Source organism: Paralichthys olivaceus, chromosome 24 (genome assembly GCF_024713975.1).
Source record: "Paralichthys olivaceus isolate ysfri-2021 chromosome 24, ASM2471397v2, whole genome shotgun sequence".
NCBI classification, from domain to species: Eukaryota; Metazoa; Chordata; class Actinopteri; order Pleuronectiformes; family Paralichthyidae; genus Paralichthys; species Paralichthys olivaceus.
The window spans coordinates 12,086,639-12,106,102 of record NC_091116.1 but is presented as its reverse complement, the minus strand read 5'-3'; the positions used below and the strand labels follow the sequence as shown (position 1 = coordinate 12,106,102).

Genomic DNA, 19,464 nt, shown 5'->3' with positions numbered 1-19,464 from the left:
CAGGGTTCAGTGTTTTAAGGAGACACTGGGTGAGACCAAACAAACCCAATTAGAATTTAAAAAAAAAAGTTGACTTATTAATACTGACGTCAGAAAATCAGAGCAGATTTTTTTATCTCATTAAATCTGAGTTAACGACTTAATTATCTTGTTAATTCAAAAACAGAGCAGGTTTATTTCTCAAGCGACTTAATAATAAGTAACCTATAATGAGAAATGTAACAAGGTCATTGGAAAACATTCCTCTATCTAATACTGATCATGTGTAAAAAGATAAATGTACAGTAAAGAAACAAATGGTTCTTGTGTGAGAACTCCTGATATCTGGCCATGACGGTGTGGGAGAGAGAGATACAGGTGAGACGTGTTGTTGACTTCATGAGTTGAACCCCCTGACCTCCCGGCACTCACTGTTTTCTGAGACGCGTGGCAGGAAGTCATTGGCTCTGTATGAGCTTCCTGCTTCGGCCTCCATCTGCTATAAAAACACGGGCAGAGAAAGAAAGTGTTGGCTGGAGAGTTCGGCTCCTCAGTCTCCACAGGACGGAGGTAGGAAATCCTCTCTTGACAAGGGAGTTGAAATGACTCTGTGCCAAATGCAGTATAATAGCAGGATAGAGTGGAAACGTCCCACAGTTCCCTTGTGAAACCACGTTTAAATTCACCAGATTTTATTTTGGACTGCACCAAAGTGCACACGCTCATCAGTAACCTCCTTGGCGGAGGCAGTAAAGCTTTCCTCAGTGGAAGTTATTACAGTAACATATTAAAACATTGTCGTATTGAGAGGGAACACTATGCCATTGAGAGCTGAACAATAACAAACAAAGACAAAGTTGTACCTCTTTAAATAAATTCATTTATTTCTGCAGGTTGCCATCCATAATCAATACAGACAAAAGCAGTACTTTACTACCAGAATTTATAAATCATTATCATCTCTTGTGAGCATCATGATAAACAGTATATTGATCTATGTACAATGGAAGACGATGACACATTCAAACTGAGTCAGTCCGAGATCGAGCCGCAAAAGAAGAATCTGTCCACGGACACAGAAACGGGCAAAGCGCTGCGAGACATGTCAAACGTTCCCAGCGATGAAAACACTTGGCAGGAAGAGAAATGTACAACATGAGCAGAGAATAACTGTTGATGCAATGTTACATTTGGTTCCACGGTTGTAAACTAGACTGTATCACTATTGCATATGCCATTAGGTAAAGTGTGTCAACAAGGCAAAGAGATCTCTATAATAAAATAGTTTTTTTCATATAGACTGTGAGGGAGCATACAATACACTGTACAACCCAAAGCACAAACCCCTTCCCCCTTTTTAAAAATCGGTAGCCAAAGTCTTTACACAGGAATATCATTGCAGCATAGGTAAAATCTAAGTTCTCTATGTATTTTCAATAGTTATTTTAGTTAAACTCTGTCTATGTACACAATATATACACGTTCAAGACTCTGTGGATAAATAGATACCACGACTGTGTGGTTCAGCTCCAATATTACTCAACTGTTTCCCCACGTTGTGTTCCTGTGGAGTTATTCCCACCAGCTCAGTGATACATTCAGACGTGGTTCAATGATTTACAATCTAATGTACACTGGAGGGGGTTGTAGCCAGGCAGAGTCAGCACAGTGTAAAAATAGAAAAGAGGGTTTTCAAATCCCAATTCTCTGGCATCCATTTTGAAAGCTCCATGGAGGCAGCGGATTTGAACGTTTTTTCATTTTTGACTGGAGACGGAAATGTATCCTCAAAAAAAAAGCAGAAAAATGTCTCATGACATCTCAGGATTGCGTTTGCTAACATTACAGGATAAGGTTATTCTTAACTTATGCTCTATCTCACACGGTTATAATCACAACGTCCTCCACCCTCGCCATATTTGTTATCGTCGGAAACTCACGGCTATGCACTGCCCTCTAGTGGATGCATAATACTTGGGTAGGGTAAACGTGCGTAAAGGCTGCATGAATGTTAGAATACATTTACATTTCAGCATTATATTATACTATAATGTTGTCATACATGTTTTTACACAGTTTGACATGCGACGTTATATAAATCACTTTAACCAGCTTATTTATCAGACAGCTGATTCTCCAGTGAACGTCCATGATGGTGCCAGATGTGGTTGTTGCCCCCCCCCCGTAACCTTGATATTCTCCACTGGCTCCGCCCCCCTTCAACTAGACCACGGTATGATATCACAGGAGGTTTGAAGGTAGGAGTGTTTGAGGTTTTCAGGCTCAAGTGACTGAGGAATTGTGGGAGGTCCAGTGCTTTCAGGTGCCTGGTGTCGTGGGGTCTGAGCTGACATACACACACATGCATAACTCTCAAAGACATTTAGAAATATATTTCTTTAAGTCCAGCGTTTTGATTGGGCAAAAAAATTAACTAGGTTAGAATAAATTATAAATTAAGAAAATACTTTAATATCAATACCATAAATCATCAAGCAGCCTGAATGCACTGTACATATCAGAAATAATGTATTTTAAGGGTAAACTAGTTTCCACTAGAGAATAACGATATAGAGATGTAGATCCAAACAGACGTACCGAAATAGAATATTTATGTCATTCCATAGAAAACGTAAGGACAGTATAGACATTAAGGCATCGGGTGGGTCTTATCAGACATTCATCTTCCAAAAATAAATAAATTATTTAACCTAAATATAGTTATATACTCAGTGTACCTTGCTCCATGGTCATTTCTATAGTAGCTGGTCATGATTTGTATCTTGCACACGTACAGGTCGTCATAAAACCACCTTCAAGTGAATAAATAGTATGAGGATACCATTTGAGTTTCATTTTTGAGTGACTACCTCAGGTGATGAAAATTTGGGTCACAGAAGATATGTCGTCTGAAGGCGCAGAGAACATGAGTCACACCAATAAGTCACGCAGCCCTCACCTACACACACACACTCATGACATGCACAGTTGGTGACATGCTTGTATCCTATGTGTGTGTGTGTGTGTGTGTGTGTTTGTTTGTGTGTGTGTGGAGAGTGTGCAGAGGGTCCAGAGGGTCTTTACGGCCACAGAATCCAGTGGAAGGGCAACGTTGATTCTTTTCTTTTTTGCAGAGCAGCAGTTTGGTGAGGACGTGATGATGGAGGAGTCGCTCAGTCTGAAAGAGACAAGAGAGGAGAAAGGATTTAATGGAAATATTTAAATTAAAGCTTGAGTTATTGCTATACATGACAACAGCACTTTAGTCTAATGCACATCCTGCTGGATGAGCACTTGCATCCAGCAAAAACGATAAGATTGCACCAATGCACCAGATCAATCACGGTGACATGTACATGGACTCTTGCAGATGTACTATTTAACATTTTTTTGTGTAAGTTATGTTGCTCATGAAAACCTGGACTGTGCCGGGCTGCGAGTGGAAGCCTATTCGGCAAGAGACATAATTGCATAATCTCAGATGTGGAGTGATGGGGGTTGGGGGTCTGCTCTGCTGTCGCGTGTTGCTATGGACACACGCTGAGCAGAGGCGGAGCAGTTAACTGCAGCAGCGGCACATTCGCTGATATTATACAAACAGAGAGAACCTGCATGTTGTGACAAATATTGTTGGTGTTGTTCTATCATGTGTGTATGTGTGTGTGTGTCTGTGTGTGGGGAGGAGGGGGTTGGGATATTGCAAGGTCTAAGAAGGAGGGATTTACTTCAAGTCAGGATGGTGGTCAATGGGTGGAAGGGCCAACGGCTCCAGCAGTGCAGGGCTAGGGAGGAGGAGGGTGTAGGGATGAAGGAGTAAAACCCTAGAGACGCTAGGACACTTCCTTCCAGGCGGATGTTATCCTCACTGCTGTCATGTGCCTTGCAACCACAAAATAATTATATGGTTATCTTCTTCTATCACTGTGAGGCCGATGAAACGCTTCAAAAAGTCTCAAAATGTGCTGCAAGTTTCTCAATTCCTCAAAAGCTGCATTGAAACAGGATTTTGCACCAGTTTCCAATTACAACTCTGTTGATGTGTGCACACTTATAGTCAACAAAACAAACTAGACATGCTGAAGCGATCAAATGCCGACACTTTGCATGACAAACTCCCCCAGCTGCTGGCTGTGGAATATCTGCTGGCTCTCACTGATCTACCCTTGGCCATCTAATCTCGCCTGCAGAGTCCGTAATCTCATCTGGAGCCGTGGCTGGCTAAAAGTGGGGAAAGCTGGCCATGCAGTTATCTAGCAGCTAGCGCTTCTGTCTGGAACATCCCGGCCTACTTTACCCCCCCTCCTTCTTGTGCCATGACACACACACACACACACACACACACACACACACAGAGCCTGCAGTGCTACATGTTTGCTCACTCTGGTTACAGTGTATATGCTGCTTTGACCATTTGTTTCGTTTGCAAAGGAAAATAAAACATCTAACAAATGCATCAGTCTCAATTATTTTCATGATTCTCTTATTTATTTTGTTGAGTAAAAACCTTTTTCACTGCAGCCATTTTAACAGTAGGGAAACACAGGTGTTACTAATCATTAAAGCACAAACTTAATGATTGTGAGTAACACCCGGGTTTTAAATCTATCAATAAATGATATTTTATCAGATGGCACTGCTCCTTCTCACCCTTGTTCTATCCCCATCTTATACCCACTGTTATTTCCAACAGACCAGTGTAAACACCATCAGAGGGACACAACAACAAACATTATAAATGGGTCCAGCTGTCTTAAGAATAATGTCACTGTGTTGATCGAGCTTCTTGAATCGTCACAGCAGCCGATTGTTACAGATAAAGGTATTAGTCAGACGAGGCGGTGGGAACGGCTGACTGCGCTAATCTGGGTCTGGTACAGAACATCCACCTGGCTGAGCTGCGGCTAGCCAGTGCCGCAAGAGGAGAGGGGCAGCTTGGGTTAGGGCAGAGGTAAACACCACCTCAGAGTCACATGGGCTGGCCCGCTGACAAAACCAGAGGTAAACAAACACCGGAGCGCTCTGCCAGGCATTAAGACGTCCAAGCTGACTGGAGGCGGAGCAAAGAAAGAAAGGACATATCCAGCTGTCAAAAGCTTACGCTGACTGGAAGCAGCACAGTCACTTCGTTTCATGGGTCTGGGGAACAAAGGCTAAATTCCCTGGATACATTGGCAGAACTTTGATCCTGACAAACAGCTTCTTATTTCTACAGAGCGATGGCGTTCTTCCAGAAGTTGCTGACCCAAGTCTGCAGGTTTTATTTCTGGCCACACTGAATTTCACTCAGAGGGTAGACTAATCAGGTGGAGGATTGAAAACCTGCAGACTTTTGGGCACAGCATTACATCCTAATGAACCAAAATCTCCCATAGTGCACTCTGACCTCTTTCACCCCGAGAGGCATTTTACAGTTGCATTTTGGTTTGGGTTCAAATAGACCCCTTCAAATCATCGACCACATGCAATGGTGTTCTGGCATAAAGGAGGTAAACTTTGCTCCTGCTCTCCCAGAATGCACCTAGGCTGAAGGGGGCCTCACCCATGAGAGTGTTTGTTGCTCAAAAAGCCCAAGCCCCTCCTCCTCTCCTCTTCCTACCGAGCATACAAGGCTGAGCTTCATCTCCCTCCTCGCTGCTCTGCTTGTCTTACTTCTGCTAAGTGAACAGCCTAATGAGGCAGAAGGGCAGTGCAGTTCACGTGCCATCCTTCCCCTATTATGCACGCACTCACTCGCTCTCCCACACTCGGGCAAGCAGCACTGGAAAACAAAACACACTCTCTCTCTTTCTCTCTCTCCCGTCCGCGCTCTCTGCACGTCGCTGGCGAGTGTTCACGGATGCAAGCTATGCCACTGGGGGGAAAAAGGAGAAAAACACACCCCTGGCTGCTCTGCATGCGTACGTGCTGGAGTCCACACGTGTGTGCTCGACTCCTCTCCCTCCATCTTGTTGGTCACAAACAATCAACAACCTCCACATATGTGAGCTTAGGACAAATGCAAACTGAAACATGACAGCAAACAAACATGCACGCAGATATTGTTGATATTTGATAAATTAACTGCAAAACAGCCATTTGACCTCAACTAGGTTCATGTTCAGTGAGCATAAATTCAGGCTCTTTGAGAAAATAATAATTCATACTATGGGTGTAACTGAGTCGGAGCATTCCTCTTTATTTACCAGGGCGTCATATAACAAATATAACGTATCTTTTCAAACACAGGGGCCTTGTGGGTGACGTAAAAGCCACTTTCTATACAAATGGCCTGGAGCCGACAAAAACAGCCCCCCCCCCCTCACAGCAACTTTTCAAACTCGCTCTGGCTGGAATGTGGACTGTGACATCCAGTTACCTGATGGCTGCATAGCAACTCACTCACTTTGTTGTTTTCCCTCACTGCCCAGAAGGACACACACACACACACACATCCACTTGTGCTGGGCCTCACATGTCAAAGAGAACCCCCCCCCCCCCCCTCGCCCCTCACACACATACACCTACTTCTGTGCATGCTCACAAACACATGTGACTGTGAACAGCGTGGGGGACAAACTTTAATGTCAACACCGTGCTCTTTGTTTCACCGTCTGCTTGCCCACGCCGCTTTATTTGATTCACTGGGATACTCCAGGACACGGTATTGATCATGGGATTAAAGGGTCTGTAGAGGTCACATCGATGTGCAACACATCCTATTGCCCACCCAGCTGAAAAACAACAGCCGGAAAGGCCTGCAGCTCAGTGTGACATTAGATCTGACAGGTGGCTTCAACTGCCAATAACAAGCTGTAGTAAAACTGTTTTATCACCAAAACAAGTGACTCTCTGTTGCCTGTAATTTGTTATAACAAAGCTTTTTGTTCATTTTCTACCAAAACACCATTTTTGATGATAATAGTTGGTGGAATGCCGACGTCCACTCGTGTATTTTTGGTATATCTGCAGCCCACAGCTGTGGCAGCGAGGCAGCTTCCTCCTCCGTCATGGTGCTTGTTTACTTCAAAGCTCTCAGCCTGGTCACGCTTCATCGCAGCCTCGTGCTGCGTTCACATGCTGATGGAAATACTGGGAATGGACAAAAACGACTGAGCCAAAAAAGCAGGGAAGAAAAATACAGATTGCGACTCTCTTTTTTTTCATTTTGACACTCCTGCGTCACAACACTGCTGTTTTTGTGTTTGTCAGTTTCAGCCACAAATAAGCTCCTGGTGTCACAGGAGGAGCACCCGAAGGCAGAGTAAGCACCACCTACTTACGTGCTTAGAAATCCAGAGCCTGTTTGAATTTGAATATAGACGAAGTGCAGGTTTGCCTTCGTCCTAGTTTTCTTCTCCTGTTTGATTCCCAACTGTACAGGACAGTGAAACCAAAATGTTTCTGTCGTTTGTTTTAACTCAAAGTGTCTCAAGATTAAATTCAAATAAAAGTAAAATACCTGGAGCCCTTCAAGCTGAAAGTGTAGAATAGTTATCAAGCAATAACACACATATGACATATATGATATTAACATCACTCACCTTTGGCAGTGGTTGCAGCCTCCTTGAAACCCAAACAGACGTACGGAGCGCTGTGTAATCCATTGATACCCCCCTTGCAGCTGCTGGTGGGTTTGAAGCCGACCAGTTCTTCACATTTCTCCACATCCCTGTTGTCCAGCAGGTTCAAGGCAATGTAATTCAGTCCGCTCGGGTAGCCAGAGGAACCCTGTCGGTTCACCGGGCTGCCGTACTCCTCGTCTGAGCCCTCGCTGCTCCGGGAGGAGATGTTCTCCACCGAGCTGGGCCTCTTCACCGTGTCCCCACGGGCGAAGGAGGGGAAGACCGGAGTCACAGTGGCGGTGGAGGAGAAGGTCTCTGAGCTGTGGCGCCGACGTCCCGGCAGATTGGCCCGGATCACCTTGGCGGAGCAGTCAGGGTCGACTGTGACAGAGGAGCTGGCCCCGAGCAGGAAGACCCCAATGCTTTCTGGGACTCCCTGGTCCTCCAGAGAGAGTCTCTTCTCCCTGCTGCTCTGGCTGCTGGAGAGCAATAGTCACAATAACAGATGTTTAGTGATAAACACACTGAATGTTGAATGATATAAACTGTTACACAAGTCACAACCCAAAACTTTAAAGCTTAAACATGCTTATCTCCTTCTTTTTGCCTCTCATAACAACAGCGTTTAACTTTATTTTAGTTCATATTGTTAATTTTCACACACTTTACACACAGTCTGCCTGTGATTAAGCCAGTCAGTCTCAAAACTGCTCCCTCCCAGCACTGATACACGTACCTTGCTGAGCTCTGAGGAACGAGCTGTAGAGGCGAGCTGGTCATCCCAAATGTCATCTCTGTGTAGTCACTTTTCACCTCACTGTCGAGGCCCTGAGAGCCTTTCTCACAACCCAGGTGGAACACGGGGAGTGTGTCTAGGTGCTCAGCAGGAGTGTCGGCATCCCGGGGTGAGTTTGAGCCCAGCTCCAGGTTCATGTAGTCTGTCAGGGACGGCCTCCCCAGGCCCCCGCCACTGGAGCCCAGAGACGACGACTGACTCTCTGTGGACTGGGTGGAGGGCGGGGAGAATCTGGTGCCGCCGAAGTCAATGTTAATGTACTCCCCAGGACTCCGAGGCTCTCCGGGCAGGGGGTGTTCATTCATGCTGGGAAGGGTCTTCAGGGTGTCGAGGGATAACCTGTTAGGTCTGCCCAGCCTCCCTCTGTATTGTAGGCTCTCCGCCCGGCCGTGTCTGACAGGAGAGAGAACTGAGGGGCTCCCGCTGGGCTGCATCACTGAGTAATAGTCGGACTCTGCAGCTCGCTGCCTCACGCTCTGCGGGCTCATCAACACATACTGGCTGCTGTCTTCATTCTTTGAGGCCTGGAGTTTAGCAGGTAGTGTGTGGAAGCCGGCCTGGTTATTTGACCTCACTGACGCAGGTTCACCAGCTAGCAGGCCCAAGTAGTCAGGGGGTGTCTGGAGTGGAGGTGGGTTTCCAGGTGACATGTTCATGTATTCACCATGCCTGTCGGGGCTGTCCATGGAGGACTTGGAGCTGCACCACATTCTCATGTAGCCGTTGTCCTCTAGAGAGCTGCTGCAGGGGGAGTTGGTTTTGTAGCCACTGCTGGCAGCTGCCTGAGGATGCACCCTGGGGTTCACAATCTGCTTTGGTGCTGAGACACACATGGGGCTCATGGGCACGTAGTTGTCTACCTTTCCAGACGGTGGTGCGACACCTGGCGTCATGGGCATGTAGCCATCATCGCCAAGGTTACTACTTGAGCTCCTGGACGAACCTATTTGAATGTCTCCATAATCCTCGGGGTAGCACACTTTAGGTGAAGCGGAGTGACAGTTTTGACCGTGAGCCAACCTCATGAGCGTGTACTCATCCAGGGAAGCTGAGGACAGTGGCGCTACGACCCGCTGTTGTCGTGGCGTGGTGAGGGAGTGCGTCCGCTTCCTGTAAGCCTTGTCGAACGCCTGTCCCTCAAGACCAGCACCAGGCCGGCTGCCATTTGTGCCCTCCATCATCATGTAGCCACAAAGGTCACTGATGTCACTGGACGGAGGTGTGCTGGAAAGGGAGTCTGGGGTGTCGCTGCGGGTCAGGGGGAGGAATTTGGGTTCACCTGGGCTGGAGCTGTAATCATCACATAACAGGAAGCCAGTGTCACTGAGGGAGCCAGAGATGGAGGCGCTGCAGCTGAATGGCCGCCTGGCTTTGTCTGGAGTGGAGATGCTCACCCCCCCTCTGGGAGACATGCTGATGGGGCTGGAGACAGCTGGAGGGGAATTGGACCCTGGCATGGACCGGCTGTGATGCAGGTTGGAGGCTGACTCGAGCATTTTGCAGTGAGCACTGAGGGTGTGAGACCGGCTGAGATTTCCAGCGTGTGGACTGGTGGGGCTTCCATTCATAGATATGGACATGGACACAGGCCGGGTCACGCTTCCATCTCCCTCACTGGCCGTTCTTATCCGACAGGATGTGAACTTTCTCCCTGGGGACGTGGCTGCCATGCTATCTGTCCTGGATCTCCTCACCAGGCCTGTCTGACTAGGAGGGAGGTTGTTGAGGTTGCGTCGTGTGGGCACAGAGATGGGATTAGTGCTGGCAGACTGGCTTTTGCTGCGTGGTCTGAACTCCGACAGCTCCTTCATGGCCTTCATGGCCTCCAAGATGGTCTCGTGGATGTTCTGCGCCACCACTGAGTCCTCCGCCTGCATCCAGAACTCCCCGGGCCCGGTCACCGCTGACCGGCCCACCTCAATGAAGAAGAAGCTGTCCGAGTGGCCACATCTCCTGATGTTCATGAGCTGTAAACTCACTGCAGCGGTTTCAGAGTTCAGTTTCACAAAGCTGATGGTGCGGCTGGACAAACACAGCCTGTACACTCCAGTGAGGTTCTTGATCTGGCCCAAGCCTTTGGATTTCAAGTTGACCTGCCATACCTCCTTGTAGGCAGCTGTTGCAGGAGTGATGAGGCCGTAGCTGGTCTCCTCAAAGCCCACCAATGAGGAGGTGGATGCTGGGGCGTCATAAACTTTCCCTTCGGCTATTAAATCAGTCAAAACCGTGAACCAGCTCTCCTGCTCCTGCTCGTTGTCTGCAGCCACAGAGAAGTACTCGTCCTTGGTGTAGAGGGCGATGAGGTGCTTGTGTTTGGCGTCAGCTCGCTTGTTTACGCACAGACACGAGTCCAAAGTTATCACCCGTTTGGCCGCGGACTTGTTCCTCCATTTCTTCTCGCTCTCATAATACTCCAGGCGCGCGGGGAAGTGCTCGGTGGCCTCTCGGAGCACGAAGAAGCGCCGGTGTCCGTGTTTCTGCTTCCTCAGGTATCCGCACTTCTTCACACCGGCCGTCCCATTAGATAACAGGTGTCCTCCCGTTACCGGAGGACTCGCCATGTCTCCTCTTCCTCTCAAGTTGCAGAGAAGCAATAAAAATCCCCCCTTTTTCTCCTCGGAGAAGCAAAAGAAAACAAACTCTGAAGCGGATCCGGTTTATTCTAATCCATGATGAAGCGTGTGTGCGCCGCACAGGAGCCGGAGCGCGCAGGGATTCGAACAGGGAGCGATGTGATCCTGGAGAAAAACAACATGTGACGCTGCTGCTGCTCTAAAATAAGAATAAAACGCTGTCATACAGGGGCGGGGCCTGCTGAGGGGGGCCGTGCCTGTCCATCATGCCGCTGCGCCGCCGCCCATTGGCTCATTCAAGAATCCACCGCCAGCAAACCCCGCCCCTGCTCCTCCAGCTGCCCCGTCATGCAGAAACGGAAAAGATCAGGAGCCCATTGGACAACACAGAGGCTGTATATCCTCATGAAACACGATATATTACACAAACACGTCCATCTATCCGTGCAAAAACACTTCCCTCCATGCAAATACTCTTCTATCTGTATGTAGAGACACTTCTATCTGTGTAAAGACACTTATATCTATATGTAAAGACACTTATATCTATATGTAAATACACTTGTATCTATGCAAATACACTTATATCTATACAAATACACTTGTATCTATGCAAATACACTTGTATCTATGCAAAAACACTTCCCTCCATGCAAATACACTTATATCTGTATGTAGAGAAACTTATATATATATGTAAAAACACTTAAATATACGTTAATACACTTGTATCTATCTAAATACACTTGTATCTATGCAAAAACACATCCAAATATCCATATCATCTGTCTATCTAATTACCTATCCATCCATCTATGATATAAACATATGTTTTTATTACAGTCAAAAAGAATACATTTGAACAGTGTTGTTATTCTACTACATATACAGTGCAGTGTGTGTGTGTGTGTGTGTGTGTGTGTGTAATTAATTGTGTTTTATTGCACCGTTTAATAACGTTCTTCTCTTTTATTATGATCGACAGGCCATTTGGATTAATGGGGATTTGAAATGTCGACATGATGCTGGATTGTAAACATTATTCATTTATGAAGCAGGAAAACTATAAACAACCCTGACACAGGCTTCCACCAGTTACGTAAGATGTGTTTTTAAACCAGTAGGTATTCCTCTCTGGAACCCCGTATCTCCTCCCCCAGTTCCTCCTCTCTTCAAACATGACAACATTTTGGTAATAATTATATTTAGGATCTTTTTGATGTTTCTGTGAATAGATAAAAAAAAAGGATTTGATTTGAGAGGCGACTCTGATTTCTGTGTGATTTTATATTCTTGCGCTGCATATTTACAAAGTGTTCCTGCTGAATGAAAAACAGCCATCCCATAGAGGGGGAATGACTAAAGCAAATGCGTCAGAGGCCTCAGAGTGAGAACAAGCTGCAGAAATGCTGCCATCATCTGGCTGCACAGGTCCACTCTGCACAGCTGCACACACAACAGCCCTACATTTGATTTGAATACAGAAAAAACAACATTTCCTCAGTATACCTCACAGAGAAGACAGTGGTGGATAAAGCACTCAGAGGGGCTGCTAGGCTGGGAAGGGCCTGTCAGAAGACAGGAGGAAGCTCGCAGACATCTGTTCATCAGATCATCTGGGTAATTATGTTAGTAATTCTCCCTGTGATCTTCATGATTGTGACTCATGTCCATGTGAGGGCAGATCAGCCACCAAACCCCTTTGACACCCGCTCCAACACAAACTTGGATTGTTTTTTATAATCTCCCAACAAGCAGATTACACCTCTCGCCTCTTGCACTGAGTTTCCAGTTTGAATGGATGACAGGGGGCTGATCTGCTTAATAATGAGCAGATCTGACCCTTTAAACAAACACAAAGATGCTGCAGATTAAGGGTAATCCACGCCTCCTCTAATCACTATTGTCTCATCACTGTTGTTCCTCATGTGTGTGATACTTGCCTATTTTTCTGTTTTTACACAAGTGCTAATGGGGTTAAGCACAACAGCAGCATGTGTTTTCAGCATTAGCCGCCACCTATAATCCGAGGTATGAGCAAAAAACATAAACACCTCGGGCAGGGCTTAGTAACACATAGCATTTGGCCGCAGATATAAACTGTGGCAAAAACAAAAGCATGTTTGTTGTGCACCTTTGCCAGTTAAACATCTTTCGACTGGCACAACAACAACTACGCAACAATGCTGAGGGAATATTGTTGAATATCTGGGGCACAGGAACTCTGACAGCTAAATATCTTAGTGTTTGAGCACAAGCAGAACACATCTGAGCCCAAGCTACTTGAGTTCAAGATGTGAAGACAGAGGTTAATGATTAAACTGCTTTAAATAGGAAGAAGAGGGAGATGGTTTAAAAACTCCTGAGTGGATCTTTACACCAACAAGAATGAAAAATAATTTCAATCAACTTCTTACAAACACATCAAGATATAATTTCAGCTTTATTCGGCTTCCATTTTTAAACAGAATCTGATGGTTTATTTTTTAAAGTGAGCCTTGATTTCATTTGAAAACTAAAATGCAAAACAAATGAAATGCTTTTTTTGAATTGTACTTTCTTTACCATCAGCTCATAAAGTTTAATATGACTGGGAACAAGGTTTGCATTATTCTTTTTAAATGCTTCTTCAATCAGTAATAATCCCAATGCAGCCTTATAGGAGATGTGTTATTCATTTCATTATTCAAACACACTTGTTTGAGCTGACATTGGAAATATGCTGCTTGTAAAAGTTCCAGTGGAGAAATAAAATAAATGATCATCGCAGGTTGTTCTTGAATTTATATGTGATTTCATAAGGGAACTGTTGGGCCTCTGCGGGGGTATAAACTCTAGTGAGTGCCATCTAGTTTTACATTTATATATATTTACAGAGAAAGAAAAATATAAACTTCAATGAGAGATTCTACTTTCACAAATCACATCCTGAAATATGTTTCTGTCTGGGAAAACGGCAACACACCTCGTCCATGTTTGTCTGTGTAGTTGATCAGCGACTCTCTTCCCTGAATTCAGACGTGCCCTGTAAACATATTAGCTGCTAATCTCAATCACATGACAAAGTCAGAACCAGTCAGACCCAACAATCAGGACATTCATCTCTGTGTATGTGGATCACACACTGTCCATCAGTCCGAGGGGGGTCTGGAGCAAAGTGTAAAGTAAAGAACTCCATGAATAGAGAATATTCTGCTTCTCTTCCATCTAAAAACAGTGCAGTGGGTCTTTATTTAAACATGGTAGTGCTTCTTTTCTTGCATACATCATTAGTGATATGTCACACAATAGATTACATTCAGTACGGCCACGGATAAAACAACTCGCAAAACAATCATCAATATTTCCACACAAATTAAAATCACTTTGGAAAGATATGATAGGTTAAGAATATGACACTTTGAGTTCTTGCACTCAGGTACAGAAGCATGCACTGCAGGTGTTAACAGATGTTAGAACAGCTGGACGCAGACGTTCACTGTGTTTTAAAGTGCTCAGGGAAACCTGCTGATACATGCAACACTTTACACCAACAGCACTTTTCTTTAAATGACGTCACCGCTAATTTGTTCCGAGAAACAGAACCAGGCGTTTAGATCCTGAATATTAAAGGACCAGTGTGTGGGATTAAGTCTGATCTCTGGCAGTTTAAAATATTCACAATTATATTTCCCTTTGTGTCATTGATTTCACAAATAACCAATGAATTTTGGCCCATCAGCACCACAAAATATTTTCTTCATTCTCATAATATTATGAGTTTTATCCCGTTAAATTTCAACTTCATTTTCATAATATTATGTTTTTCTTCTAAATTAGGATTTTATCTTTGTAATATTTTGACTTAATTCTCATAAAAATGCAACTTTATTTTCATAATATTAAGACTTTGTATTATTTAATTCTCATAATACTATGACTTAATTCTCGTAAATCTACGAATTAATTCTTGAAATCTCACAATTACTTTTCTTCAAAATGGATCTAATACTCGAGACGCCACTAGCTCCTACACACTGAACCTCTAAGTCAAAGTTTACATGGTCATTTACAGATTGAGTTTGATGACAAACGTCTGAGACGTACCACAGCGTTCAAAATCACTCGGGCAGCATTCTCGTATCTGATACAGATACACTCAGTTTAGTCTGAGAACTGGGACATTCACAAAAACAATTCCATTAACGTAAATAATTGTTTCCAGACCGCAGTCTATCATTAGATTCAGAAAATGTGAGATTATGAATAATGATAGGAGAGAGGCAAAGTGAAATAAACTATAAAATCTGTAAAATACAAAAATCATGTTAAAAAAAGAAAAAGCATACTACACAAGAACAAATATCTAAGACCACAGACATACCGACTCAATACGTCACGTTACCTGCTTGGATTAGAAATGGATTCGACATTATCGATTAAAAACATACACTATCCTACCATTTCTTGTGCAAAAATATTTTCCTTAAGGAATGAAAGTCTTAGATATGAACATTGAAACGTCCTTTCTCAAGGGATGAGCAGGAACATACAGGAAACGGCTGAAGAAAACACACAATGAGATGAAATCCTACATTCAATCCCCGAAGCCTTTTTTTCTCTGAAGGTGAATTTTTAAGTGCAAATTGCTCACAAACAGGATCTGATTCCATCCACATATACTGTCCAGTGTTGAGTGTAACATATTGCAACTTTAATCCTGAATATACTGATCATTCTGCTGCCATTTATAATCTATGATGTGTGGTTGTACCGTGACAGCTCTTAGGTGTTCACACAGGTTCCATTGTGTGATTGTGGGTAAGGAAGCCTGGACAGCGGTGGCATGTTTGAGGTTGTGCTATTGCGAGTGATGGTAACTCCCACGTGGCAGCGACATATTAAATTTAAAATTGTCTGTCTGGTTGGAACATGCCAGCTTGTATGGGGATAACATGATCTTTCAATGAGTGATGGTTGCCACGAATTGGATCAAACAACATCTTAATAGCATCATATCGTGAGCTGGGCAGAATTTATGCCAAAATATCCAGGACACAAAAGCTTCCATCTTGTGCATTTGGAGCCAGAGTCTGCCACATCTTTTGGGGAGCAATCGTCGTTTATCTCGTCTTTTGGTCCAACTCGCTCTGTGCTGCTGTGAGAGGCCTTCAGCTTGAGACAGACAGCTGGAGATCTGCAGGAAATAAGAGTCACAGTTAGTCAGGGTTGTGTTCTCCATCAATTCACACAGCTTAGTGTTTGTACAACTACAACTCACTGTGGATATTTGATGTTGAGAGATTTTTTTTCAGTTTTCAATCAAATGATATATATATATATATTTATATATATGTGTTTGGTACGGCTGGGCAATACAACACTATTGATACAATGTGTAGACTCTAGTGACATCTGGTGGTGAAGCTGTATGTTGCAGCCTCTCCCTCCAAACATGAAAGAATATTTTGGACGACATACTAACCTATGATTTTTTTTAAATATATTGTAGACGACATACTAAGCTATGACTTTTTTTCATATTCTGGACGACATACTAACCTATGATTTTTTTTATCATATTTTGGACGACATACTAACCTATGATTTTTTTTTTCATATTTTAGACGACATACTAACCCATGACTTTTTTATCATATTTTGGACGACATACTAACCTATGATTTTTTTTTTCATATTTTGGATGACATACTAACCTATGACTTCTTTGTCATATTTTGGACGACATACTAACCTATGACCTTTTTATCATATTTTGGATGACATACTAACCTATGACCTTTTATCATATTTTGGACGACATACTAACCTATGACTTCTTTGTCATATTTTGGACGACATACTAACCTATGACTTTTTTTTTATCATATTTTGGACGACATACTAACCTATGACTTTTTTTTTTCATATTTTAAACGACATACTAACCTATGACTTTTTTCCATATTTTGGACGACATAATATACATCTTATAAATGTTTGGCTATTTTATGCAGTGGTCACCTCATGGTGGCTCCTGGCAGCAGCTCCGGCTCCTGGTGGCTCCGTGTGGGGTCTCCTCTGTAACTGCTTTACCTAAAATAACAAACCATTGATTAGATCTTCTGAGTGTTAAGTGTGTCACAGCATTTCCAGTTTTAACTTGCTTGGCTCAAAACAACATTGTTTTGTTGACTGACTTTTCATGCTTGAGCTAATCTAACAATCTCAAATACAATTATAATTATACAATTATAAAATAATTCAAATCCAAATATTACAGTTGAATTTTACTTTTACAAGCTAACACACTGCTGTTCCATTTTTAGGTGGTAACAAATGTTCCTATATAAACTACAACCACAGGGATAGGAAATGAAAGAGTTCAACTTTTGGGCAAAATGTCCATCTGGTCCAGTAAGAAGCTGAATTATAACAGGATATTCATAGAATAGATAGACTCTACTTTAACATTTTCAATTGCGTCTATCGATGTCTTTGTGACTCAACTGAGTCACTTTAGTTCATATAAAATACATTTAGATGGAGCTCAAACGGTGACATTAACATTCTAATAAAGGTCAAATTAGGGCTGAGCAATACAAGAATATCAATAATGATGTCCAATATATATCAATATAATGGTTATGCATTGTGAAAACAATGAGGAGGTAAAACACATTGTAGATCTGCGTCATGTCTGTAAAATGTTGTACTATTTATCGAGTGTTTGTCGTTCTCAGTCAGTCCATCAAATTCTAATTGTATAGCCCATATTTATCAAGTGTTTGAAAGCAAAATCCTCATTCAGGAGCAAAACAGCTCAACAAGTAATAATGAGACATTAATGGAGATAATTGTTGATATAAACTGATGAGAACTTGTTTCTCTTAATAAGATTCACAGAGAATGATCTCAATAAATGCCACATTAGTTATTAGAAGTTAATTTAAAGTTAATCAATTATATCTAAATAATAATATAAATACATTATGAAAAACATTTCAATATAAAAAACACGATAAATGTTACATTACTGTAATTTTGAGTTTAAATTCCCATTTTCAGAATATTTGAATGATGTAGATCGATCCTGTGTTATTTCTCCTCACTGAGTTCACACAATACAAATCTATGAAACCAACTATGTGTATTGAACTTGTGTTACTTTGATATTGATGGAAATGAAAAGCTGATCATTGTTGTATATTATTATATATTATATGAAGATACATCTCCAGATGTTTCCTCAGAGTCAACTGGACGTACTTTAGTTAGTTTAGGACAAAACAAGTGATCAAGTGTTTACATGAGAATTTCACACACGCTCAGGTGCGGTTAGCTTGTGATGCTAGCTTAGCTTAGCATTGACGTGAGGAACTAATGAGACGAGTTTTCCTCTAAAACACAAGTGAACAATGAAAAATGTGCAGCGACACGTCGAACACACAGAAGATCTAATAACTGGGTTGATATTTCAAACAGTATTTACATCATGAAGATCTATGGGCTCCGCATCCACGCAGTTCCGCATCCGTGCGGAAGTACCGACTGGCAAACAGGAAGAGGAGGAGTCCAATGGGATATATGGAGAAGGGGAACTTGGAATATACCAAGTTAGACAGACTCGCGGGGGTGGAGTTTGTATATGTTTTTATTAGTAATTCTATTTAAAGATTGAATGAGTGATTTGTTAGTTTGAAGATATTTTCATCAATCAAATTAAAACCACACTTGACATACTGAGATGCTTTTACGTCATTTTGGACATCATACTATGACGTGTTCATGATGACATTTGATAAAATATTCAATAAGATTAGATTAAATATTATTTTATGTCCGTGTTACTGCCATCCCCTATTTTAAACATTAGCATGTAATATTAAAATGATGTAAGGAATAAAGCTCTGAGGTTAAGTTCTCTAACACTATGGGAGGAGCACAAAGACAACAGAATGAATGTTGATTCTTTATGCTCCAGTGAAAGTTCACTTTAGAAAACAGCAAAAATGTTTCACGTTTGTTTTGAATGCATAACCGGCTGTGGTTAGTTTATGTTTAAAAGGTGAAAAGTTTAGGCATAAGAGCCATTTTATCTGACAATCTATGTCATCAAACTACTATATATTATACTATATACTATATATACAATATATATGTCATCAAAAAGCATACAAAAACACATCATAGTATTATATGGCATCCAAAATATCATAAAAAATCCTTATAGTATGGTATAACATCCATCATTATAAACAGTATTTGACTGATTGAAGTATTTTATTTTTCTGTGAACATTGACATGAACGGTTTCCACATACATGATTCTTTAGCAAAAGATTTCCAGATGGAAGCATGTGTATATATTGCATCACATCCCATTCATGTGACGCTGTCACCTGTGTAAACACATGGCTCACGTTCAGATGTTGAGGCTGTGAGGGTCCCGGCAGGTTAAAATGTTTGCTCCTGCGAGGTGAGTGGCCTGTTGGGCACCATAAACCGACAGGACACTTACCCTCAAACAAAACACTCTGACCCCGAGTTCCAACCCAACTCTGTTCAATAAGAGCACGTGAATCTCTGCCAAGGC

The 19,464-nt window shown here is 42.7% G+C and overlaps 1 protein-coding gene and 1 long non-coding RNA gene across 3 annotated transcripts; both read right to left on the bottom strand.

The window, feature by feature from the left end:
* Positions 1–839: 839 nt before the first annotated feature.
* Positions 840–11,100, bottom strand: LOC109640930 (insulin receptor substrate 2-like). 2 transcript variants are annotated; one of them, XM_020105174.2, is made up of 3 exons: positions 8,257–11,100; positions 7,500–7,999; positions 840–3,157 (listed from the first exon to the last, which is right to left on the bottom strand). In XM_020105174.2, the coding sequence occupies exons 1-3, from the start codon at positions 10,875–10,877 to the stop codon at positions 3,153–3,155; spliced, it is 3,126 nt and encodes a 1,041-aa protein (XP_019960733.2). In that variant the 5' UTR covers positions 10,878–11,100; the 3' UTR covers positions 840–3,152. The 2 variants fall into 2 exon arrangements, with proteins under 2 accessions (XP_019960733.2, XP_019960734.2); XM_020105175.2 differs by having other exon boundaries at positions 7,500–7,996.
* Positions 11,101–14,101: 3,001 nt separating this feature from the next.
* Positions 14,102–18,135, bottom strand: LOC138406950 (uncharacterized). The gene is made up of 2 exons (XR_011240325.1): positions 16,818–18,135; positions 14,102–16,065 (listed from the first exon to the last, which is right to left on the bottom strand). It is a non-coding gene; the product is annotated as an uncharacterized lncRNA (long non-coding RNA).
* Between the last annotated feature and the right edge of the window lie 1,329 nt (positions 18,136–19,464).

Coding starts and splice junctions, on each gene's coding strand:
- LOC109640930 (XM_020105174.2), bottom strand. CDS start 10,877: ATGGCGAGTCCTCCGGTAACGGGAGGACACCTGTTATCTAATGGGACG. Junction 8,000..8,256: donor GTTCCTCAGAGCTCAGCAAG/GTACGTGTATCA, acceptor ATTGCTCTCCAG/CAGCCAGAGCAGCAGGGAGA.